Source organism: Falco naumanni, chromosome 2, assembly GCF_017639655.2.
Source record: "Falco naumanni isolate bFalNau1 chromosome 2, bFalNau1.pat, whole genome shotgun sequence".
NCBI classification, from domain to species: domain Eukaryota; kingdom Metazoa; phylum Chordata; class Aves; order Falconiformes; family Falconidae; genus Falco; species Falco naumanni.
In genome coordinates, this window is record NC_054055.1 from 90,164,571 (window position 1) to 90,191,182 (window position 26,612).

General features: G+C 39.6%; 1 protein-coding gene across 7 annotated transcripts in view; it reads left to right on the top strand.

Moving 5' to 3' along the window:
* KLHL15 (kelch like family member 15) overlaps window positions 1-25,955 on the top strand; it is a 29,045-nt gene extending 3,090 nt beyond the window's left edge. For 2 of the 7 annotated variants that reach the window (XM_040582508.1, XM_040582504.1), the window contains exons 2-3: window positions 10,316-11,027; window positions 19,097-25,955. In XM_040582508.1, the coding sequence (XP_040438442.1) occupies window positions 10,323-11,027; window positions 19,097-20,206 (1,815 nt within the window). In that variant the 5' untranslated portion in view covers window positions 10,316-10,322 and the 3' untranslated portion in view covers window positions 20,207-25,955. The other 5 variants (XM_040582502.1, XM_040582507.1, XM_040582503.1 and 2 more) reach the window with 5 other exon arrangements.
* The last annotated feature ends 657 nt before the right edge of the window (window positions 25,956-26,612 follow it).

The window sequence follows — 26,612 nt, forward strand, 5'->3', positions numbered from 1 at the left end:
CAGATGAGATAGGATAGTATGAAGTTTTCGGAGTAGAGGAGGGTCAGACTGTTGGGATGAAGGAGTGAATGGGAGCAGGTTGATTGCGGTGTGGAATAAGTAGGCCTGAGGGAGCAGTAGGAGGGCAGTTGAATGGAGTGGAAATAACAGTGGGAAGTTCTTTGTGAAGCAGTGTGTGGAGGAGCTGGTTCATTGTGCGAAGCTGGGAAAGGTGGGAAGGACATTCAGCTTGGGGGTGGCAGCTATAGAGGAGGTACTCTCTTGTTTTATAAACCAAGAATGGGGTGTGGGTGGTAATGAAAGACTGAAAGTAGGTGGTGAAGGGGACAGGAACAGCAATGAACATGGAGAGGATGGCAGCGTGCAGCCTGCTGTTCAAAGCAGTCAGTGACATAGGTGGTGGGGGATGGAGGTACGTAGCAGGTGGTGGATGGTTTGGGGGTGGCAGTGGCAACCAAAGGTCCACGTAGTTCACTTCACCTCTTGCAATGAAGTTGGAGTGCCAGGCAAAGGCGAGATGGAGAAAGCGAGGTGATGTTTGTGCTAAGGCAGAGCGCTGTTCGTCCCGGGCTGGGATGTTCAGTTCCCCGCGGGCTGCACGCACTGTGTTGCTGAAGGGCAGCGACCCAGCGTGCCCGCGGCCGGTGGCCCTGACCCGCCGGGCGCAGGTGGCCTGCTTCCCACGGTGGCTGGCAAGGCCGCCTGGGCAAGGAGGGAGCTGGGATCTGCCCGCAGCACCTGCGGCCGGCCCGGTGCCGGGGAGGCGCCCAACAAGCTCCCGCCGGGGGCTGCCGTTGCCCGGGGCGGGTCGCGGCTTGCGGCGGGAGCGGGCCCGGAGGCGGATGGAGGGCTGGGGGAGAGCAGCGCCGCTGGAAGCGGGTGCCTGCGGATAAGCGTCCCCGCGAGTCGGGCGCAGATGATGCCTGTCGGTGCCGCTTTCCGGCCGCCGCTAGGCTCCGGTAAGGGGCGCCGCGGAACGGGCGTGCCTGCCCGGTCTCCCCGCGGCTGCCGGGGTAGGGGGGGCGGCGGCGGGGCCGGCCCGGCGTCTGGCCGGCACCGCAAGGGGCAGGGGGGTGGGGACCGGGCCGGGCCGCCCCGAGGCGGGAGTGCGGCGGCGGTTCGCCGCCCCGGGCCGCCCCCCCCGCCCCGCTCCGCCGGGCCCGCAGGTGGCGGCGGAAGTGACGGGCGGCGCGGGGTGCCTGTCGCGGGGGAAGATGGCGCCTGCGGCCGTGCTAGGCAGCGCAGAAGGTAAACAAGTGTGAGCGGCGGGGGGCGGGCGGGAGCGGCAGGGACCCCGGGGGCGAGGCCAGGCTAAGGCAGCGCAGGGAGCGCCGGTGCCGGCACGGCACGGCGGGGGGCGGCTCCCCACCTCCCCCTGAGCACGGACCGCGGGGAGGAGGGAGCCCTGGATCCCCCCTTCCTCCTCCGCCTCCTCCCGACTTTGCCTCAGTCATTGCCCCTCTCCTCAGCCCCCCGGCGCCTCCCGCCGCTACCGCCGCCCCCGGCTTTATGTTACACGGAGGCCCCCCTCTCCGCCGGTCCAGCGGGAGGAGCCGCGTCTTCAGCGCCGCCGCTGCCGAGAGGTAGGTGAAGCCGCCGCCGAGGTCCCCCGGGCCCTCCCGCCGCTGCTTGCCCCAGCGAGGGCGGCCCGCCCCCCGCCCCGGCCGTCAGGGACCCTCCTACCCGGGCTGCGCCGGCGGGGCGGTGGGCCGGGCGGGCGCGGGAGACGGGGGAGGCGGGGAGGCAGGCGGGCTGCGGCGGGCACGGTCGGGCCGGGCCGGGCCGGGCGGGCGCCGTGGAAGCCTTGCGCGCCCGGGGGGCGGCCCCAGCCCCGAGCCGGGCGCCGCGGGCAGCAGCGGGGGCGCATCTGGGACTCGGAGCCCGCCTGCCCCCTGCGCCGCGGAGCCCGGCCTGTGAGCCGCCTCTCGCGGTGGAGCGGCGCTAACCGTGTCGAGCAGGCAAGCTGAAGTAGGTCGTCCGAGTGCCTACCTCGAAAATGGCTATTTCCCGATCAGCGACGTTGGGGGAGAAAAAAGTATCATTGACCTGAGCGAGCAGAGTTGCCTCGCAGGGGTGGTGCTGGAGCTTTGACCTGGTGGTAGATACTTACGTGTTGCTTAAAATTGTATAATATTCTTGGTTTTTTTGTTGTTTGGTAGGCTGTAGTGTTGGCTTCCACCCCCCCCCCCCCCCCCCCCCCCCCCCCCCCTTAGAAAAATAGGGGAACCGTGAAGCTGCTACTGGATAAAAGGGCAGAGCTACTGAAGCCTTGCTTCCTGTTGACTTCTTTTTTACACTTTTCCCGAAGATGACAACCCAACTCTTTCACCACCATTGCCCCGGCTCACACTCTGAGCCCCTCCTTGTACCGCCATGTGCCAACATCCTGTCTGTCTTTTTCCTTCTAACACCTAGCCAACGTGTTTTAATTTCTACCACGTGTCCTATAAACTTTCCCACTGTCACTCATCTCCTTTCACTTTCCTTAATTATACCCTATGGCTGGTTTGGATCTACACGTGTGTTGATTTGCCTTTCAGCAAGCAAAGCAGAACTGGTAACTGTTGAGCTCACACTGGAGATGTCAGATCTTTCTCATTTATCCAGCTGCCAATTTTGGGGAAATTTGTAGAAATTCAATGTGTTTGAAATTGCTGTCTTTCTGACAAATGAGGTTGACATTTGGCAATAAGGTCAAAAGCTGTGTCTGGTGAACAAGAGGCACAATCTCATTAATCTAATTTTCTCAGAACGTGCTATAAGTATTAACCGAGTTAGTAATAAATACACAGAAAATAATAAAAATACAACTGTGAAGGGTAGTTCAAATACCTTAATTTATATTAGCATTATTTTCACTAATACATTTTAAAAACTGCTTGTAGCTCATTCCCTTTTTATTATGCTAAACATTTATGATGAGAGTCCAAAAAAAATTAGATTTGTTGCTACCAAGAAATACTTAACTTGTTACTTTTCTGTGTAAAATACACCTTTCTTTTAATAAATATCTTCACAATGAGAAAATCACTATTAATGTTTTTTTTCTTACATTAACTAATGTAAATTAAAAGTTAATCATTGTAGAAGCAAACCCCCAAAAATATATTTAAGGAATGCTGGCACTCGAGGTAGAGCAGTCCTGACCACTTTGAGAGCGGTGGCAAATCTGTAATTTTCAATGCTACCATCATTTAACTCTTAGGTATTAGTGATAAGAGGTTTTTCTAGTTAAAGACAGTTCTTAGGGATATATTAAAATATTTTATACTGTACACCTGTTTTGGTATTGGTAAATGTAATTAGAAGAGCATTGAGCTGAGCTTGCTCTATGTTCAGGAGCATGTTTTTCTGTACAGGTGTAGTGATGCAATGATCTTTTAGCCAAATGATTTAAAACTGTCTTAATGTCTGTGAAGTGCAGTTACATCATCCGCATAATGGACTAATATCATGAGAAACTAATGCCTACCTCACTGATGTTAATTCACGAGACAGAAGCTGAACTTGGATTCAGTTAGGTGAAGTTAAACTGGTCAAGTAACTACAGCTAATGCATATGTCTGGCAGTCTTAAAATGCTTGTCAAGCATACTTTCATCAGAATCCTTTTGATAGTCATTGTGAAGCTTGATTTAAGGGCTGAGCTGGAGAGTGTATTTTATTCTCTGGTGGCTGGTGGTGTAAAATGGGAAATTTCTGACATATAATCAGTTAGTATTCATCTAAATAGAACATATGTAAAAATTACACTCTTCAACAGCTACTTTAAAACAAAATGGTTCTGATATTTTTGTGTGTGCGCGCATGTGCACTTGTAACATTTGAATCCTGTGCAGGAAGAGTATATTGGTTATAGCACAAATTTTTAGGAACAGAGAGCAATATGAGCTGGGAAACCTATCCATTATGAATATGTGCATGTGAGAGAACCAACACATCTGCTTCAGTTAGACGTTTCTCAAAAAGAAAATAAAACACTCTCCTAGTACTGTGCTCTATAAAGATAGCTGAAGACTACTCAGCACGGTCCTAGAATTACTTAGACTGATGTACATGATGTACAACCATACAGAGCTGAGACACAGTCCATACTGAGTTTTAGTATTTTGGTTATAACGAGTTCTGATAATGCTTCTAGCATAACCATAATGACCTCGGAGACATCAGAGTTGTGTTCAAGTACAGCTGTTGCTACAAACTGATGCACATCGCTCAGAGATAGCAACATGGGTAGGTTGTAAGAGAAGCTATCATGGTCAGATACATGCCTGTAAGAAATTCTTCATGCAGTGTGGACAGTTTTCAGGAGTGCCAAGGTTTTAATTTCTAGAGTTCTGGCAGTCTGGTTCCTCTGACTGGCAGCTCCTAACTTCTTGCTTCTAAACTAATCCAGTGTTTTTGGAATTCCCAGCATGGATTGGGTGAAATCTTTAGTGTGAACCTACATGTTTAAGATAAATAGTTTCCCAAGCTTAGCATATTAATTATAAAGGATTTTAGATAAAATACATACTGACTTGATGTGTTTATTTCCTACGTTTGCAATTGTAGCAATAGAAAGTCTCAATATCCACTTGTTATTGATCTGTCTCACTTCAACCGTGCTCCTTCTGTTGCTGTTAGTGGGGAATTACAATGAAGAATGTTAGTTCGCGCAAGGGTTTAATGGTTTTAGTGTCAAACCATGTAACCAAAGGCTTAATTTGGGGGATAAATTATTTATGCTGTGTAAACATATATTTATACACAAATTGCATTTTCACTCATTGTGGTACACTGCATTCAAAGGCCCAGTTTTTAGTGATAAATACGTGCAGTTGTGAATGCTTTGCTTCTGTGTGCAAATCCCTGTGTGTATTGTATTTTCATACATACGTATAACATTTGACTATGGAGAAATGTCCTATTTGTGCAGGAGACTGTTTTAGCAAAATTAGAGTCAAAGAATTCTGCTCAAAGTGGTCTTTGCTATGCAGTTCACAACATAAAGCATAGGTAATGGCTTTAAAATTAGCATTTAAATGCATTCATTTGATGGGTGAAAGGAGTGGGATAGAACAGATTATTGGATTTTGAGCTCTATTTTAGTGCCTGGTATAAATAAAACTATGGTTCTTTATGTCTGGTGAATTTTTTTTTTTGTGTAACTTGTAGATATGGTGTTTTGTTATGTGACAATTTACTGTTCAGCTGTGTTCACATAGGTGCTTTCTCAGAATTTCTGTGAGGTAGTTAGAGTGAACAAGCACTTCATAATTTGTAAACAAAGGAACTTGCTAGTTCTCAGTATCTCAAATGACATTAAAGGAGAAATCTGCCTTTCAGATGGTGTGCTAGAGTTGGTATTGTCAGTATGTTCCTAGAACAATCATTTCTATGCCTAGGAAGTGCATATAAGATTACAAATGACATAAACATGCTTATTTAAAGGGCACTTCTTCAGGAAGTACTGCTTTTGGGTAGATTTTTAAATCAAGTAGGGCATGAGCCAAAAGCGGGTATTCCATAATTTCCTTCTCAATAGCCTAAGCATTTAGACTGCATTTCTTCTTGTGACTAAGAGCCTCAGACACCCTGAGAAAAGAAGGTTCTCCTTGTTTAGCAAGAAAAAGCAGTCTGGAACAGGGTTTTCAGACTTTTGTTACAGCTGCAGAATAAAGATGAGAAATCAGTGTTCCAAGTAAGTGCTTTCACAGTCACAATGGAGTAGACTCTGGGATGTACTATGTGCTAAAAGAGGAAGAAATGTCAGGAAAAGCTAGTAAGGTTAAGTGTATTTCTCTTCTAGCTTTTCAGCAGAAATTCTTCCTGTGCTGCATTGTACTGATCAGCTCTAGTATGTGCAGAACAATGCAGAACGTCAACTTAGATTCCCCCCATCCCTTTGTTGTTTACATATTGGAATTTTTTGTTCCAGTTTTCTTATAGACCACTGTAGGCTACATGTCTTCCTTAGGATTAAATGTGCTATTAGGATTTGCATGCATGAAGAAAATCTACCTCTCAATTTTGCATTTCTATTGGAAATGCAGGGAGAAAAATCATTATGTTATTGTCCTCTGGGAAATAAGCTGCAGCATTTGAATAGTGCATAGAATTACATCTAAGATTGCAAGTATGTGTGTGGGAGGAATGGCATAGCTGTGCTTTACAAAAATGACTTCATTTGAGAGTATTTTGTATTGCTCTTATAATATTTGAATTACCACATTGCTGTTTACTTTTGACTGAGGATATTAGCTGTAGAAATAAAGATTTTAACCAGTTGACCATAATACACATTTCACTATCTAGTTTCCCGGTTTCTGTGCTATTCTAGCATCCTTGTGTGTTTGCACTGGCCAATACATTTTTGTGTGGTAAAGAAAAATATATCTGCTGATACTGTGTATGCCTTTATGCCAAAAAAAAAAGGCTGTCTGCTCTTTTTATTTAATGCAGCAAGACAGTCTTTTGCTTTTCACTCAGAATTCTGAAGCTTCTTTGGATGGTGTTATGGAGAAGTCTTACTGGTTTTGTCTCTACTTCAATAATCCATTAAATGCTGTCTGGTGTTTGGGAGGAAAAATATTTTGAGATTGAAAACTGTAGATTTACTAAAAATAATATAAGCAGGGATGTGAAAAGAAGGATTAAGTGACTTAACCCTCCATATTTTTAAAACATTCTGAAATTATTATTTCAGAGTGTTGACCACTTTGTTGCCATTGTAGAGTTTTGAGGGTGACTTTGGGTTTTAATATATTTTTACAGAATAGCCAGTTTTAGGGAGGTGTGAATTGGAACCCTAAAAGGTATTCCCTAAATGCAAGGTGATTGGGTTTTTTTAGATGTATTTTGGTGATTCCTACTACCTTATTTTTTGATAAATTTAAAATTTGAAGGGTAGTATCTTATATCTGATTAATTTTTTTTGCATGTATGTCATTTCTATTTAATCAGAATTAGAAGGATGGTCGCAAAAGAAAAAAAAATCAGTGCAGTCTGTGTAAAAGAAGCTGGATCACAGAATCACAGAGTAGTTGAGGTTGGAAGGGACCTCTTGTTCCACCTCCCCTGTGCAGCAAGAGCCACCTAGAGCCAATTGCCTAGGTCACTCTCTGATGTTGGGTTTTGGGGTTTGTGTATTATTTATTTGTTTTCATCCTTAAAAGGAACCTGGAGGTGTGTTGCTGGATTTGGTGTGGTTACCCTCTACCATTTGTCTCTGCTTACCTCCTCTTGCCAGCCTCTGGGGTTTTGTTTCTTTGAGGGTGGTGAAAGAGGCCTTTTGAAGCTATCCTATGTAAGAGTTAATTTCTCTCCTTGTTTTGCAGAGTACCTATAATGTAATTATCTTTCTCAAGTTAAGGGGAAAGACCCTAGTATGTGTTTAGGGCTTACTGATGTGGTTCTTCTATGTTGTTCAAATAAGCAGTAACGTAGTGCTGTTTTGAAGTACCTTCTGTGAGATGACTGCCTGCATGTGCCTGTGTGATGGGAGATCCCGTTATTTTCAGATTAATATATGTTGCTTCAGTCACTTGGGGGAATGCTGCTTCATTTCTGACTTTTTTTTTTTTTTTTTTTACCCCCAATATATTTTTGCGTTACTTTGTTCACGTCTCACATCTGCAAATTCTGACTGTCCTGTCCTGTTTTTTCCTTCGATCTTGGAATTGAAGCTGAGCCGTGTGTATTAATGGTCTCCTAAATAAGTGCAACTTACACAGTTGTGCTGTTTGAGATTCCTAGTAACCTCTGAATCTCTTGGCTTGTTTCAAACAAAACTGAGAGTGAGTTGTTTCAAGTTGCTGCGTATTTTGTGAAAACGGATGGCCAGTTGAAAGGCAAGTGACCCATTAAATCTCTTGAACAGGAAAGAATGAAGTATGAGCTCAACTATTATTAAATATCAGAGAACTGGGGGTGATAGGGAAGGAAGTACAAGTGCTCTAGTGAAAGAAGAAAAAAAGCTAATACTAGTGTTTACCTTTTCTATTTGATACCAGAAATCCAATTAGAAAGCACCATCCTGTAAAGTCAGGCTTTATGCTTCCTCTTCAGTTTGTTGCTTCTTTTTGAGGTGGTAAGATTTAGTAAAGTAATTCTTTCCTTGTCTGCTTTTGTGTAAGAATTAGCAACAACTGAGAAGAATATTTGATGGTAACTTTTCTTTCTGGCAGGCATGCGCTGTGTTCAGGAATAAGAGACTCACAATATGAAGCTCCAGAGCAGTTGGCGTTTTCTCTGTCTTCAGTGGCATTGAGGGGGGAGTGCTACCATGGATAGTGGCAAGAAAGTGACCGGATTGTCAGCTGTGTGTCTTGCTGCTGCCCTTACTTTCAGGAATTTGAATTTTGTCATAAGGCTTTAATTGTCAGGAACGTTCCTGGCATTGACTGTCTTGTGCACAGAACCTGTCAGCAGGCTTCAGCAGTGTGGGAGCAGTGCTGATCTGATTCCATGAGGTGTGGCTACAAACACCCACACACCATTTTAGTTTTGCATAGACAAAGAGTATCTCCAGTTTTGTTTTCCAGGATATGTGCTGATGAATTAAGGAGAGGAGATGATTATCCGTTGATGGAGTCTAATCAAGTATGTTCCAGTTACAATGGCAGCAGTCAGGCTGTGGTGCTTGAGGAACTGGGAGTGACGTGATAACTGCTCTCTGAAGTTGTGAAACCTGGGCTAACCTAGAGTCTCTTCTGCGTCCATATACTGCTGTAAAGTTCTATAACCTTGAAAATCAGCACTTTTAAAAATAAGTTAGTGTTATTTAGCTTTTCTTGTAGGTTACCGCTACCAAAACATTATTAACATGAGTTGTTATAGGAAATTCAGAGTTAAATGCACAAATAACTGAATGTTGCAGTGTAATTTAAGGGGGGATAAAGTGAAATAAAAAAGGTCGAACCAATTCTAGTAGCTGATTAATGCCAAAAGGGGAAGGTGTTGCTCTTTCTCCCAGTTCCTGCTCAAGTGTGATGGATGTCCTGCCCTCTGCATCAGGTTGGTTCTTGTGCAATGCCCAGGGCCGTGTCAAGTCAGCTCACTGATAAGCAGAAAGCTCTCTGGTTTTGAGGTTTTGTGTGCGCTGGGGAGTGGTTGTGTTTGTATTGTGTGTGTCCTTGTGTCCCCTCTGCCCTTGGTTTAGTTTTCTGTCAGGTTTATGAGTTGAATTGGCTTTCTAGAGCAGTCCAGTGAGCCCCAGGAGTGACTCAAGAGTAAGCAGCAGGAGCTCAGACCCCAGAATGAGGACAGAGGGAGAATGGAGCGCACTGTCGCCCTTTGGTGATAAATTGTTAGGTTGGTTCAAGCTGCCTTGTGCAACTTCACCTTACCTAAACCCAAGGAAGTTGAGCAACATTTTGGGAAATTCCTGGATTTGGAATAGTTTTTGGTAGAGACTTTTACTGAATATCATCTTCCTTAACTTTAACAGGGTAGAATCCTGCTAGTCTGTAATTTTTTTGGTTTATTTACAGTTTGATGATAGCTTGCACATAAGTAACGCTGCATCTGCAAATGTTCAAATGCTTATTAAGCAGTTAAGCTTCACTAAACCCAATATACAGAATATTATTTATTGCAACCTAATCTTGTCAGTGCTTCCTCTTGGCATAGTATTTTGCACTTTATAAATTCCATCACCTAACTAATCCCTGTAGTAAGAAATGGGGGGGGGGGGGAGGGATGACACACAACATGACGCACATGACACATGATGATGACATTATTGTTATTACAGGAGAAGCGAAACGCAGAATTAAATAGTATCTCTGAAAATGTTCAATTTCCTAGAAATAACTTTTGAGTAAATTGGCATACATTTTTAAAGAGACTAGAATTTTTTTAGGTTATACCTTGTACAGATTACTGGAGCTTGTTTCTGAAGTTAAGGAAGTACAGCTTCCTTTCTGAAACCTTTGATACTCAAAAATGGGTGTTTCATTGCTCCCCTGAGATAAATTCTTTAGTAAGATTGAGGTGGGGGAGAGGAAGAAAACCATGACAATATTTTTAGTATTGTATATTCGCTATCTGACCACCAAGTAGCTTGGAGTGAGGAATCATTTTGACAGTATCGCATAGTTGTTCTTGTTCATTACCCTTTCTTTAAAATGAGAATATTTTGGGGGGAGAAATAGTGTTTTAAGTTGTTTCTTAAGTTGATTTTTCAGCTGAAGAGAAAACAAAGATGATGGTGAAAACTTTTAAGTCTTAATAAAAGCAATCTCAGGTAGGATTTATCTGTCAGGAAGGACTTATGATATGTTACTAGAAATAACAATTTATTTTTATTTTTATTTATTTTTTCTTCCCCCCAGGTGATTCATGGCAGGGGACGTGGAAGGGTTTAGCTCCTCCATCCATGACACCAGTGTCTCTGCTGGATTCAGAGCACTGTATGAGGAGGGATTGCTTCTTGATGTCACACTTGTCATTGAAGACCACCAATTTCAGGCCCATAAAGCACTGCTTGCCACCCAGAGTGATTACTTCAGGATTATGTTCACAGCTGATATGCGAGAACGAGATCAGGACAAAATCCATTTGAAAGGTCTGACAGCTACAGGCTTCAGTCATGTCCTCCAATTCATGTACTATGGAACTATTGAACTGAGTATGAACACTGTTCATGAAATTCTTCAGGCTGCCATGTATGTCCAGCTTATTGAGGTGGTAAAATTTTGCTGCTCTTTTCTCTTAGCTAAAATCTGCTTAGAAAACTGTGCAGAAATTATGAGACTTCTGGATGATTTTGGTGTAAACATCGAAGGAGTCAGGGAAAAGTTGGATTCCTTTCTGCTAGAGAATTTTGTGCCACTCATGTCCAGACCTGACTTCCTTTCATATCTGAGCTTTGAGAAGCTCATGTCTTACTTGGATAATGATCATCTGAGCAGGTTTCCAGAGATAGAGCTGTATGAAGCTGTTCAGGCCTGGCTGCGCCATGATAGAAGACGCTGGAGGCATACGGACACCATCATTCAGAATATCAGGTTTTGTTTGATGACACCATCCAGTGTTTTTGAGAAGGTTGGTGCATTTGAAAAGCAATAGACAGGATTCATCATTTAGCTAGGGCAGCATGCCATTAAATAGGTAAGATTCCGAAACCTATTAGGAGGAACAAAAAGGTAGCATGTATACTTCTATTAAACCCATAGAAGACAAACACCTAGAAGTGTTGTCATCTGATTATTAGATAATAGTATGTACAGTGGCTGAAGAACAGGTAGGTTTACAGTACATGTTTTTAAGTGACTTCATATGGAAAGGACATTTTAAGTAAGGTCACTTATATCAAGTTCTATTTCAATCATTCTTACTGTTTACCACAAGTTTCTGCTTGCTTTCCAGGGATTTGAGCTGCATACAGTATGTAGGGTGTATGTCGTGATACTTGTTATCAGTATAATCAAAGCATAGTGACTGTAGATTTTCCATGGTTTAAGTATGGATTTTTTTATTTACAAATGACAACTAGCATTTGCAATTAAATCTTGCAGGGTGGTGGTGTTGCTGTTGTTATCTTCAGTGCTTGTGCTGTTACACAGCCATTGGAAGTAAGCCCTGATCCTGCAAAGTTACACATACATTTGTTTCTATGCAAGGCACATAATACAATCACAAGTTACTAATGGTGTGAAATGTAATGGTTCACTTTAAATGTCAGAGGAATCTTTGTATCAGGTGATCTGAAATTCAACTGATGATTGTATGTATTAAGAGGTTAAAAGAAAACTTGCTTTTTCTACTGTTCTGTTGAAGAATAGGAAAAAAAAAAAGAAAAGGTGTCTTCTAGTTCCTGGGAATATCTGAGTATTTGTCAACAGTAAAGAATTATAAAACTTTGTAAGCAGCTCTCTAGCAGGCTAACAGTAAGGGTAGCCAGGTTAGGAATTACTTAAAATGTGCTGGTTTGTTTTAACAATGCATTTTGTGTGATTAGATACAACTTCAATGTGTATTTTTCACCTCTCAGTAAAGTAATAGGGTTAAGACCCTGTGTTTTTCTTGGGCTTTTTACAAATTCATTTACCATATATTTTTACTTGGGTATCTAGTGAGCAACAGATAAAGTTGTTTTGTTCTTGGTGATTTTAAGGGCTACTGGATCATTTAAGCAGTAATGCTTACACTTGTATTTTAAATTATAAAAGCTATTAATTACTTCAGAGACCAGTGAGTTTTTGTATTTTGGACTTTTTTTTGTGTGTGTGTGTGAATTGAGTAGAGTAATAATATGTAAAATATATTTATGATCCTATATTAGCCTATAGACTACACAAAATGAGTACCTAAACATATTTTAGAGCAGTAGTGTTTATATTGTGTTAAAACATTTCCAGCTATTAAGAACTGAACTTTGCACAATGTTGTGTGGTGTCTTGTTTTTAATAACACTTTCACCTTATTATGTCATTCAAGCCCTTCAGTAGGAAACTAGTAGGATTCACAAAGTTTTCTTAAGGTCAGTCTATATAGGGTGAGACTTGTGTGAAAGAGTCTGCTTCAGCTCTGAGGTTTTGGGGTACAAGTACAAGCATCAAGCTGTCGTCAGTTAGATTTCTGTAAGCGCTAGTGGTAAGTGTGTTGGGTCTTCAGTGTTATATTTAGGTATAACTTCGGGAGCTGCTTTTGGTGTCAGTGGTATAAATCCTGCACACAGTGCTTCCCATGTTTTATCTTGACAGCCACCAAATGGCCAGACAGATACAACTTACAGAGAGAAGGCATTTTCAGCATCCCAGTTTACATACCCACATGTAAATCTTTATCTGTGAATACCCTTTCCGTTAACTGTATGTGGGAGTAGAGAGAAGCCAGTGCAGATTCTGGAGCGGGATATCTCAGCAGAGAGAAGCACAGCTAAGTGTGTCATTTGTTGTTGCAGCTAGGAATGTATTTGTGTTTTGCCCTGGCTAGAGAGCATTGAGTAACCCAGCATGACAGGGTGACAAAGGACCACTGCAGTTGGAGCTAACATCAAAATACATACCACATGTTTCTCTGTCTCTCTCTCTTTTTTTTTTCTTTTTTTTTTTTTTAAATAAAAGAGTATTCTATTAACTATTCTGGCAGTAACTGGAGGAGAACTCATTCTGTGCAGAAGAGGGAAAATATTGGTAAAAACTGCTTTTCTTGGAGATGCAGAAACAGAATTCACTCTTTTCCTGAAGCCAGCACATGCTACATGCCTGCATGAATGTACCAGACACTCTGAGGTTGACTCTTACGGTTCAGCAGACTCTTATTCGCTATACAGCGGCTGGCTTGTCATACACTCTTATGTAATTTTCCTAATATGCATTTCTAAGATGCCTGTCATTGTAGTATATAAATAACTTCTATAACTTAACTTTGCAAGTCACAGTAAGGATACTTTTGGCCTCTTAAGCCGTTCTATTTCTTAAATCATTTTTTGAAGAGATTTACAATCTGAGTGGGATGGGTTGTCCTTTTTTAAAAAAAAAATAAAGAGTGACTCCTTGAGGCTGATGTGTGTTTGGAGTGCACAAGTGAAGGTGTAGCCTGTTGGCTTATTGTGAAATGTCCCAGAAGAACTGCTGCTGAATACTCTTTTCGTTCCTCAGGCCTTAAATTAGATGTAGATGTATGAGGGAAAATGGAAAGTTAAATTAAGTAAGGATTTGAGGAATAGTTGGAAAATAAAGGCAAAGTGCATGGCAGAAGCATGAGTTCCACTACCTGTGTTACACTTTTCTTTATTTGAAACATATCCATGGCTCTGTAAGTCTTGAGGAAGTTTGGAGATAGACGTTAGAGGGCATTTGTCCTACATCATCTCTGTGTTATTGGAGGCAGCCATGTCATGATTCCCCTTCATACTGTTAAAGTCCATATAGTTTTTGTATACTACACAGATTGAAATGATGTTTTAAAACCTGTCCTTAAAATGGAAAGGGTTTTTTTTGATGTCCGGTCTGTAGGGTTTGTTATGGCTAGCCCATGCTGATTTATAAATTAGCAGCTTAAATCAGAAACTTACTAATCACTTGGGTGCATCAGCTTCTGCTTTAGAGGTAGGATGAATAGCACATTATCTTTGAGTATGTGCTTTCTTGTCCCTAGAAAACAGTAACATTTGAGAAGATGTCATTGTAGTTTTATGTCGTTACTGACACCTTACCTTTATTATGTTGAATTTCTTTTTCTTTTTTTTTTTCTCTCATTTACCTCCATGTCGTAATTCATGTATCTGCTCCTACAGCTTTGTATGCTGAAGGTTAGAGTAAGAAATGTCTAGTGGATGAGGTTAGTGGGTCTCTCTTACCTCTTACCTGAAATAGGTGCTGCACTTTATTTTTATGTCTAAATGTTATTGCTGACTTGGATAGATTTGCTAGCAGTATTTATTATGTGCTGAGCATCTCAGTTCTGGCATATAGATTGTTGGGTCCACTCCAATTTGAGAGATCAAATTTGAGTTAGATTCCAGCTTGATTGTGATGATTTATCTTGCCAGTTTCTAAAAAGGAACAGCAGAATACTCAATTTGAGGGCATTGTCCTTGCTGCACAGAGGCTGTGTCATCTTGTCTTTCTGTGATTAGGCACTTGTAGAATAGCCCTTCGAAGCCCTATACTGGTGCTGGACATGGGATGTAACTAGGTAATGACCCATGCTAGAAAAAGGGAAAGTTAAGTACAGTAGCTTGTCCAGTGCTATGTATACTGATGTTTGGTTGCAACGTAATTTTGGTTGCTGCTGAAAATTTTAGAGACAGGCATGACTTTTTCTATTTGACTGAATTTTAATTTGGAGTAAGTGTGTTAACATTTTGATGTTTTTTGACGGACTTATAGTTATGCTTAGAATATGGCCAGAGATAAATAGATGTGAAAATAATCAGGATCCTAGTTAGCAGGACTGATGTGTCTTTACTGGAGATTAAGCTGAATCAAAGCTGAAGTATCTTATTTTTTTTTCAATAAAAGGAAAAATCCGCTCTCTATGATAGAGTCACATTGTGAGCCATCCAGATCTTTCTGAACCAAGCTGGTGTCTAACCCATACAATAACATGTTAGGATTTAGTTACCAGGTGTACAAATAATAGATGTTTAGTTTAGGCACTTTAAAAGTAGCTTTTCTTTGCAGTTTTGAAAGCTTTTTCCTAAAAGCCCAAGTAACAAAAATATAAATAGAGCAATAGCTATAAATGGTTGTATGAAAAAAAAAGAGGGGGCAGCTATATACTGAAGTCAGACTTGTGTTACAGAACATTTACCTTGCATTTCATTTTTCTTCCTGCAGTTTATTAGTTTCCTTAATTGTTTTAGCAGGGGAAGAGAAGTTGAAGAACATGACATGAGATGCATCTGGTCTTTTGTGGGGATCGCTTTTCAAATTAGAAACTAATGGCTTACCTTTTTGGCTTGACTTTTTCAGAGACTATAGATGGAAAATTCTGTAATTTGCATAGCTGCTGCAACTAGAAAATCTTGCATTGCAATACAGCAGAAAAATAGACAAGGATTAATAGCTGGATTAACTTGGAAAGCCAGCAGTTTTTGCTGGTGTTTTCACTGATTCAAAAGGAAGAAGAGAAAATGTATTTAAGCTCCAATTTACCATGGCTGGAGGGATGGTGGTGATTTTGGTGAAGTCTTAAAGTTTTTGGTATTGACTGCCTACAGAGCAGATAGGGAAGTGTATGCTTTTAATTATTGTCTTCATCTTCCTTATTTATGGAATGATACATTTGATTTTCTTTATGTTGTTCCATGTCTGTGTAGTTAAAAGTCTGACTGTGAACCACTGTAACTGGTAGATGATGCAGTGGGGTAGTTCTCATTAGAGTTCTTCAGGGAGCTCTTAACACTAGCACTTTGTCCCAGCAGAACCTCTGTAAGAAAGTTTTGTCCAGTAAACTGTTGAAAAGGATTTGGAAAGAATGAAAAAACCACATGAGCAAAGCTTTAGCACTTGGATTTAATTCCTTTTTTACAAAAGACTGAGGATGGTAAGGAAGTCCAACTTAAACTTTCTTTGAGACCCTTCAGCAAGGTAACAGAGTGGTTTTTCTTTAAACTTTGAAAATACTATCAAGCATTTGTATTTTTTTATCAATCCAAGGTTGATGATGTACTTCCAAGAATTTTAAAGAAAATTTTTAATAAAAAAGAATAGTTTTACTTGAAGGTTCATCAAGGCTAGAGTGCATTTTCATCTGTTTTGGATGTTTTGCAGAAACATTTGAGTGATCTCTCTTTAGTTTGTTGGTAATTAGGGGCACGTTCCTTCCAGAACTTCTCCATTTGAACTTAACAGGAAAATCGGTCTGTTTGGAAGCACTAGAGGTAATGGCAGAAACGTGCATTTGAAGGCTAAGGGGTTTCCTTCAGCATATGAGTGTTGGACAGCAGTTCCCACAAAAGGCTTGCTGAGGGCCATGTTCTTTCATCTATGGAAACCAAAGTTATGCACAACTTACAGTTGTGTTTTATTACCTAAACACCTAAATTTTAATGCTTCTCTTTTTTGATTTAATGTAATTAAATTTTGATTTACAATGTAATTAAAAACATTGTAAAATTATTGAGAAATATAGGTGGAGGGTTTTCCTTACTATGGGCTGAATAGCACTTTCAAATAATTCTGGATGATTTCACGCAGACAGTATTTGAATGTGAAAGTGGGCAGACTGACCTGAATTTTCTTGGTCTTTGTTTGCATCAAGCAAGCATGAGCAGTGTGTACTTTCATATAGGTATATCCTAACTTGTCTTAGAGCCTCAGAGGAGGTACTGCTCCCACTTGGCAAAGGTTGTGCTAGTGAAAGGTGGAAGGTTAGAAACTGCTATTTTTCCTCAACAGCAAAGTCTAGGAATCCTCCAACTATCTCTTCTTACCAGAATTTAGATAGTGTTATCACTTCTGTTTTGGGGGATGTGGGGTGGATGTGTGTCTGAATCTTGTTAGAATTTATAGTGCTTGTATATTTTCACGTTCATCTCTTCCAAGATGGTGCTTGTTACATAGCTTGCTTCCCCATGAACTTCAGTCTGAAAGAGCTGTTCATTAACTGGTAGTTGCATTTAATTCTTAGATGTCTTTCTGTTTGAAGCTAAGAGATAGAGGCTTTGCTTTGATGTTAGTGTCTTTGTTGAGATAAGCAGTAGTAAACTAATAGATTGATTCCCTTGTCTTGAGATTCTGTAGCTGGAATTAAAGATATTCCTTGTTTCCTTTAACATGCTCTCATGGGGTGAGATTTAGGCTACGTGAAGGAGTAGCATGGTGAGGATGTATGAGTCCTATTTTAATTCCAGTTCCTGGCTGGCATTTCAATTTCTAGATCTAAAGACAGAGTTGTAAATGTTGAGGGGGAAAGAAAAAGCATTTTCCATCTCTGCCAGGCTTTGCTGGCGTGCTTCACGTTGTAAACATGTTGATCCTGTTGTCTCCCATAACCATCCAAGAAAACCTGAAATGCATATAGATGGAACAAAAATAATTTACCTTTTTGTTTAATGCTGAAAATGAAAGCTCCAGTTTGGGAATGCGTGAAACAGTCATGCTGCTTTAGAATTTGAAGGTTACTTCTAAGGATAAAGTAACCCAGCCACAATTTTTTGTTATTTTAACTTCCTGATTCCTATTTTGTAACCTTAAAGGCTTTCTGTATTTTACCATTTTGCTGTGCTCTGGTTCTCCCTACCACCCCCACCCCAGTGTATTTTCTGGAATGTGTGTTCAATCTTGTCAGTCAGGCAGGCAAGGTAGACTGTTCTAACAAATGCCATATGAGCAGACCTCCTGCGTTTGTATGATACATTCTTTATTTGCAATAAGAAAGTAGATCTGTTATTCCTCAGAAGAGTTGAGCTTACTGTAGGTCTTTTATAAGCACTATACTGATGTAAACCTTTTTGCTCTATAACCACCCCCAGTAAAAATGGTAGAAGGGAGTTGGATATTCCCTGGAGAATAATATATGCAATCTGCATGTGACCATCCCCTTTTTCCAAGTAAAGAGAAGGTGAACATGTCAAGATAAAGGAAAGAAAAAGTGTACATAAAACCATCCATTCACTATAACTCTTGAGCTATAGAGTGCTTTACAATGGTAGGTTAGTATGCAGGGGGTTTTGATTTGGCAGTATCTAGCAGATTTTTATTTGTTTTAGCAGTAATGCTGTGTTAGATCAGACTGTATAAGAAGAGTGAAGTGTCTTTGAAGAAAATTGCATGGTGACCTGAGGGATGCCTGGAGCCAAATTAATTAAAATGTTCCAAGACAGGGGTATGTTCTGGAATTGTCTCAGGAACTTAAATTGGCTTGGATGGTAGGAAGGGTCTTGGAAAGGTAAATTCTTAGAGATAGCACTTCACTACTATATGGTAATTCAAAGGTTGTAACTCTCACCTGGGAAGTGCAAGTTCAAACCTGCTTTTGCAATTTACCAAATAAATGCCCAACAAAAGGATTACAGGTTGAGATGTTCTCCTCTTGTGTTAAAGCTGTTTGTTAGCATGTGGAGACTCACAGAGGGGAAACCGTGAGGTAACTGTCATGATGATGGTTAGTGTAATCATGTGTTCTGAAGGAAGGCGTTTGGGTACCTTCCCTTCCCACCTCAATTAAATACCCCTGTGAGCAGAGCCTAGCATTTGGGAATACCTGCTTGGGTTTCACTGTGAGAATTCAGCAGAAATTAGACTAGGGTAGACCTTGATAAATACAGAATGGGTGTGTAGAACGATTTTCAAACCAAGAAAAGAGTGCATTTTCAATATCGGTGCTTCATGGATTAAGCAGAAGATGAACAAAGGCTTTTTTGGGGAGAAAGAATAATGTTTTCTAGTCTTGGGGATTTCCATTGTGCCTAATTTAATCTTAAATTCTTCATGTGAGTATTCTGCTGAAAATGTTAGTCACTGCTGTTAATCACTAACTTGCCTTCTGGATTTTGGGTAACAGTACATTAGCTTAAGTCTTCATGCACAAATGCAATTGCTCTCAAGATTGCCTGAATGAAACTAAGTAAAATAATCTTCTAATGACACATAGTCATTTAGGTTTTCTGGAATGTTTCTCTTGGTCAGAATTTTAATATCTTTTAAATGTATTCATAGGTAAAAACATCAGAGTTTTATCGATACTCCCGGCAGCTGCGACATGAGGTTGACCAAGCCATGAATTACTTTCATAGTGTTCACCAACAGCCTTTGATGGAAATGAAATCGAACAAAATTCGTTCTGCCAAACCTCAGACTGCAGTATTTAGAGGAATGATAGGACACAGTATGGTAAACAGTAAAATTCTTCTCTTGCACAAACCCAGGGTCTGGTGGGAACTAGAGGGTCCTCAAGTACCTTTAAGACCAGACTGCCTTGCCATTGTGAATAACTTTGTGTTCCTATTAGGTGGGGAAGAACTGGGGCCAGATGGTGAGTTTCATGCTTCATCCAAAGTGTTTAGATATGACCCAAGACAGAACACTTGGTTACGAATGGCAGACATGTCTGTTCCACGTTCTGAGTTTGCTGTTGGAGTTATTGGGAGGTATGTTTATGCAGTGGCTGGGAGAACGAGGGATGAAACATTTTACTCAACTGAACGATATGATATTACTGAAGATAAATGGGAGTTTGTGGATCCCTATCCAGTCAATAAATATGGACATGAAGGGACTGTGCTTGGTAACAAGTTGTATATCACTGGTGGAATTACATCTTCTTCAACTTCTAAGCAAGTGTGTGTGTTTGATCCCAGTAAAGAAGGGACAGTAGAGCAGCGAACAAGGAGATCTCAAGTGGTCACTAACTGTTGGGAGAACAAATGCAAAATGAATTATGCAAGATGCTTTCACAAAATGATTTCTTATAATGGCAAGCTTTATGTCTTTGGTGGTGTCTGTGTGATCCTGAGGGCCTCCTTTGAATCTCAAGGATGTCCTTCTACAGAGGTTTATGACCCAGATACCGATCAATGGACTATATTGGCTTCTATGCCAATTGGTAGGAGTGGTCATGGTGTAGCTGTTCTGGACAAGCAGATAATGGTTCTTGGAGGCCTTTGTTACAATGGTCATTACAGTGACTCAATTCTCACCTTTGATCCAGAGGAAAACAAATGGAAAGAAGATGAATATCCGAGGATGCCATGCAAGCTGGATGGCTTACAAGTCTGCAGCTTGCACTTCCCTGAGTATGTTTTGGAGCATGTTAAACGCTGCAGCTAGAACAGAATGAACAACCCAATTAAATACAAAAAAGCTATACCTAATTTGTCAAACAATACAAACCAGTTGAATTCCTTCAGAGACGTTACTTTGTGTATAAGAACAATTGCTAATTGCTGAAGAGAACAAGGATGTACAGGGAGTGTACTTACTGAGTTTATTAGAAAAGCCCAATAGTTGGTCTGATACTGTAAAAGCTTTGGGTTTTTTAACAAACATAATTGTAAGTAGGGGAAAGAAAAATATATTTTTGAGTGTGGTTATTTTTTTGGTAACATTTTATGTCCATAATACTACTACTTTTTTTTTTCTTAATGGCCATTATACCACTATGCTTCTGAAATCTATCGAGTTTAACAAAGTATTTGTGGAAGGAAGAGGAGAAAGACTTTATTTTCATTTTTTATTGAGCGTCAAAATAAAACTCATCATTGTACTAGGGTACAACCAGGTATAAAATAACGGAACTAAACCATTTCTGTATTTTCTGTTGTATTTTGGATGATTTTCCCATTAATTGCAAAGTATTCTCAAGTCTACTAGATGTTTTTGTTTTCCCTTATATGCATTGAAGAATAATCTTAACCCTTTGCATGACCTTTTCCCTGGTTTTGTATAGTAGTACCAGTAAGTCAGCCAAGAGGCAAATTACACATTTTCTACTAAATTGAAAACGAAACATTTTTATATTCCAAACATTATTTCTATGCTGCCTTCTATTGTCTGCATTGTGTTTGTTGGTGAGTGAAAAATATATACACACACATGCATACACTGTAAAAACTATATATAAATACATCTTTTTATGTGCGGTTACAATATTATATTTTAACTAGCGCACAGATTCAGCCATATCTGTTGAATTTAAGGTATCGTGCTATCCTTTAATGAGCTAAATAATTTGAAGTTCTTAAGTAACCAGGGGCCTCATTTGGTATCAAAATATCTTATCTTTAGTACATACTGATTGATTCAGTAACTTCAGACTCTTTATATCAATGCTACGTAATGAACTGTTAATAATTTGTTATTTTATAAATTATTTTTTAAAAAGTAAACAAATCTTACCTGAGTTTCTTTTATGTTTGAATGTGTTGACTGGTTTTCTTTTTTATGAAAATGGACAATGTCAGTAAGTAAATGCTCAGCACTGCTTCAGCCCACAGTTATTTTCAGAACCAGATATACTACAGTTTATTCTCAGTACTTTCTTTGTACTCATACTTCAATACGAGTACTTTGTACTTTGTATTGAATACTTTGTACTCATATTGAAGTGGTATAATCTTTTTTATTATTCTTTTAATTATCAACTGCTATGAACTACTGTGTTTTGAAAATGTGGAGTTAGGTGGTTGGATGTTTAGTACCATTTATGTTTCTTTTACAAAAAAATCCTACACAAATATAGCTACTGACCTCGGAGTGCCTGAATTGAGATGTGTGGTCCAAGAGGGCTTTGAATAACACCGTTGTGTTAATTTGCAGATATGACTGGCAGTTGATTGGTAAGAATTATCTGCCAAGACATAAATAATAAAAGTAATTATATTCTGATTAATAGCCACTTCTAGAATCTAAAGGAAGAGATTTGGAGAAGTTAAAGGCTCACACTTAGTTCAGATACATAGGGGCAAAATGCTGAAACATGCACCTGCATATTTTGTAAAATTGTATGCCGCTGTGTTTCACTTCAAGCGATAGACTTTATATGCAGCAAAGCAAATTACTTTATTCAGCGTTTTCCAGTCAGAAATCACTGTAGAAAAAGAATGTACAGTACTCAGGGAGTTAAAAAGAATGCACTTACAAAGGGACCAAAATCACCCTAAATTTCTTATGCTAAAAGTAACACCTCCTTGCCTAAACTAATTTTGAAATAATTGATAGAAGTTAAAACAATGTGTAAAACTCCTCATACTTGTATTTTGGTATTTTTTAGTAGTTATGTTTTGAGTTTAGTTGAGTTGTGAGGATTTGGAGCTATGTGGCAAGTCGGCAGATTTTTTTTTTATTAGAAATGATCTATTGATAGAATATTTTCTTTCCCTACGTTTTAACAGAAAGAGAGAATGTATGCCATCATAGCTGTAGTGATAAGTTAGTTGCACCAGTAGCGACTGGACCAAATACTGATATTCAGCCTTCTGATGCAGGCTAGTTTGCAGTTAAATTTAAATTTCTCTTAATTAAAATTCAGCTTACTGGGGTAGAAATCTAATTTACTTTCTTAATAGCTTAACTTAAAGCCAGCGTGGCTTATGCCAAAACCTCAGTTTCACTGTGAGACTTGTGTGTACGTTACCCTGCATGGGCGCAGAGATAAACTGACTCAGTAGATGCTGGCTGTGTACAAGTAAAAAGGTTCTGCTGTACATAGTTCGTGGAATATTGTGGCACAAGAAGAAAACAAGGAAGGGATGGGGGTGGGGTGTGTGTTACTGTTTTTATTCTTTTTGTCACCAGCTCATTTCTCAATAAGTTTATGGAACAGCAAAAACTAATCTCGCTTGAGTAGGCTTTCATGGGCATGTTGCGTAAAGCGCTTCACTTACATCTAGGCCAGTCTGGGGAATGGATGTGGTTCTGAACACCTGGTTTTCCATGATTCAGGTGTAGGAGAGAGACATGGCCAAGACCTTTATTAAAAATAATAGTAAGGATGGGGGTGTCTTAACTTACGTTTTTGAGTCTGCATTTAAGCACCTTCTGAAGTTCCGTGCGCTAAGCAACTACCGTTGAAGTCATTGGTGAGTATTGACACTTGAAACGTGAAGAATCAGATCATTTTTAGGTGCTGTTTTTAATTTCCTGTTTATCTTCAGGCACCCAGGTCTGAAATATCTTGTTTGGGATTGTAATAGAATTTCACAGAATAACTACTAACTTGAACTGTTGGTTTCAGCTTCCCTGAAGTTTTGTCTCTGTTGAGAAGCTGGCTGGAACCTTTTGAGCATTAGGAATTATTGGAATTTGCTTGGGTTTAGAATGTTGGGGGGTATGTGAAAATGTTCTGTTAATTTACATTTCTACTGTGCTTTTATTGTTGCAAACATAAAATAGGAAATTAGCTTACGTTCTCTTCCATTGCAGTGGAACTTTTGAGGCAGTTATTTTTGTTACTTTATATATCAGAGATATTTTCTTTTTTTTTAATTGAAAGTTTCTGTTTGTATTTGCTTTTAGTATTTAGTTCCAGATAATTTAGTGTTTAAAAAGAAAACTAAGCTGGCTAGTAAGAATTGCCTATTACTATCAAATTTTGAGCATTATGATCACATTAAGATGCATTTTAGAAAACACTTAAATGCCTCTCATTTGTCAAGGAAAAGGTAGGTTATAATCTAAGATTATTAATTTTCAACCGTTACAGAATACCAGCAAATCTAATCTCACCCACATATGTAAAATTTAATACACGACCTTCTTTTAAACTAGTGTGTACTTGCCTTTTCTTAAAAAGGTGGACATAGTGAGTTACAGTCTAGGGTCTTTTGGTTTGGGTTTTTTTCATGTTTATAGCAAAAGATGTATCAGCTTCATGTCTTAATTCAGCAGCTAGCTCGAGGAAGAAATTTTGTTTTTGAATGAGCCAGAATGGACAAAAAGGGTAATTGTCCTGTGAAGGTGTTGGACACTTCCAGTTCCCATTCCACATGCTGCTGTACCTGTTTTTAAGGGACAGCTAATTTTTCAAAGTAGTGAACAAGGGAAAAATAGCTCATTTTCCCCCACAAAGTATTGGTAATAGTTACATAGCGAGAGGTATTAAGTGGCAAAAAAAACTTTTGAAATTTTTTCCCCCATTGATTCAACTGGAGGAAGGTGGTACTTGATTTTACAAAGGCTCTTTCTGAAAGCCCTGCTAGCAAGAGGGGCCAGTGGCAGCATATGAGCTACCTGGCAATCTGCTTTTGTGTTACTTTCTTTTGAAAAGTGTGGATGCCCTACTTTTTGCAGTATGATAAGCAGTCCTGTTATAACTAGCTCTTAAGGGTTTGTGGCTTTAATATTTCTCTGGTTTCTGAGATTTGCAGCCATTTTTTCTTGAGGACCTCCTGCCTTACAAACCCAAGTGCTGCGTTTTTTCATGCTGGTAACTGCTTGCATCAGAGAGGAAGCTTCACTTGACACTCAGGAAGCAAAGGATAAAATTCAGCAGGTACAAATCCAGATCAGTTCAAAAACAAAAACATTGCTTAACTCATTATGTACATTCTTATGCAAAAGCAGGGTAAGCATTATGGGGAAATGCTAATGGCTCTTTAAAAATAAACTTCAAGATTGTGTCAGCATTTATATGACAGTCTTTTTAGAAATAGTTGCATTTGTAAAAGTATTTTGCCTTTTAAATATATTTTTCCTTACAAAAAAAACTGGTGAATTGTGCCCCTCATTCTTTTAACACTTCAAATGTGTACTTCGCATATATGAACAGTCTAATATGAAGAAAATGGAAAACTGTAAGGCACTTAAAGAAAAAAAACATAAAAGTGCAAATGATATTAAACCTGTGCGTAAATGTTTGTAGGGTTGGAGGCATCAAAGAAAACATCTGTCCTGCTCTCCTTCCATTAATAAAAATATAGCTGGTGAAGTTACTTGAATAAACGTGGTCCGTCACATGTGACAGGGCTCACTGAAGGAGAGTGAGGAAAGAACATAACTGGAAGGCATGTGTAATCTGTTTAAAATAAAGCTTGCCAGTGTCCTGTAGCTAACATTTTGAGATTTTAATGTTTGTAAAACAATCTGAAGCTGCTTAAAATAAATAATAATGACTACTTTTGCATCTGTATTCTATTTGTGAAAGTTGGTGAATAACTTTAAAATTTCCATTTGTGTGGGTAAACTTCATAAAACATAGTTGTACGTGGCAGGTGGTTTTGAGCACAGCTTTCCTGGTTTTCCCTTGACTAATTTTTTTCTTTCTTACTTCCCAAATTTTAATTTGTTTATATAGTCTTCTAAAAATAACTTTCAAAGATAAATTTCAAATACCTTTGGATTAATACTAAGTTGGTAGCTAGGGGAAAACCACTTCTGTTTGCAGATGGTAGTTTTTATTTATGGCTCTGGTAGAAAACCTTATTGTAAGTGTAGAAAATACAGTGTTACGTAGGACTGTAAATTTAGTTATACTTAGGCGGCTTTTATTACCTCAGTGGGACCCACCTAACTTCTGTGTCAGTTCTGGGAACAGGTGAAGGGAAGGGTAAGCTAAGTTTTTATTTAAAATATTTTCCCTATATATTGTTATTTTTGTAGATCTTTTAAAAATAAATTATTATATGCTGGAGATTGCAATTCCACTATAGTACCCCACTTGATTCCAGTGTACAGTATCAGATTGCTTGTATTGAAAAGAATGTATTTGATAAGTTAACAGGAAAAGTTATTTTCAAACTGTGCTGTGTTTGTGTCTAGCAATTGGAAATACTTTCCCTATAGAAAATTTAAATTATATATATATATGAGCTCATATGTACATTTGGATTAACTGTCTAATGATTACCCCAGGGCTGCTGTAAACTTGTCTGAATAATTTAAGAATTGCCTCTTTTTAATTGTTTTAAAGCCTTCTTTCTTGGGTGGTTGGTTTTGGTTTTTTTTGGCAGAAAGTCATTTTCCCTAGCTATGGATACAGTATGCTCAGACTTGCAAAGACACTCTGTTCGGGTTTCAAACTGAAAAAATGTATAAAATATGTATAAAGAAAAGTGTAAATAAAATATTTTTAATCTTTAAACCCTCTTGTGTAAACTTTGTAATACTGATAGTGTAGCGGACCTCAATTGCTTTCTACAGGAATTCAGAGTTTACTCGTTTGAGCAACTCTTCAAAAATTATGTGTTGCTGTAATTCATAAAGTTGTGTTAAAGTTCTCCCAACAAAAAGAGTTGGATGGTCTTATATAGTGTCAAGCTCATATCTTTAACTGGATTTTACAGTCTTCTCAATTTTAATTACTGTAATGCATTCATGTGTCAGCTCTGCATTTCAAGCTTGAAATAATGTTTGGAGTTGACTTCATAGTTACATTTGTAACACAGTGTCAAGGCATAAATTTAAACTCTTTAACGAAAACCAAAGCCAACCCTCAGTGTCAGTCCACAGCCAGGAGAAGAGACTGTTCCCTGCTGTCAACTACATGGAACTGAGGGCTCTGAGACAACGTGTGTTCATCATTTACTTGGACCTCGAAGCGTCAGAAGTCCAAGTCATGCTGCTTAATGTTTCCGTAACGGGAAGCAGAAACTTCATTTCAGGATTGAAGTGTCAGATCAGAACAATATTCAATACCAAGAAGGGGGGGCAGCAGGTAAAACGGGAGATTGTGATCTTTTCTCAAGCAGTCTAATGAAAACCTTCATTGTCAGTCCCTTGCCACACTTTCCCTTTTCTC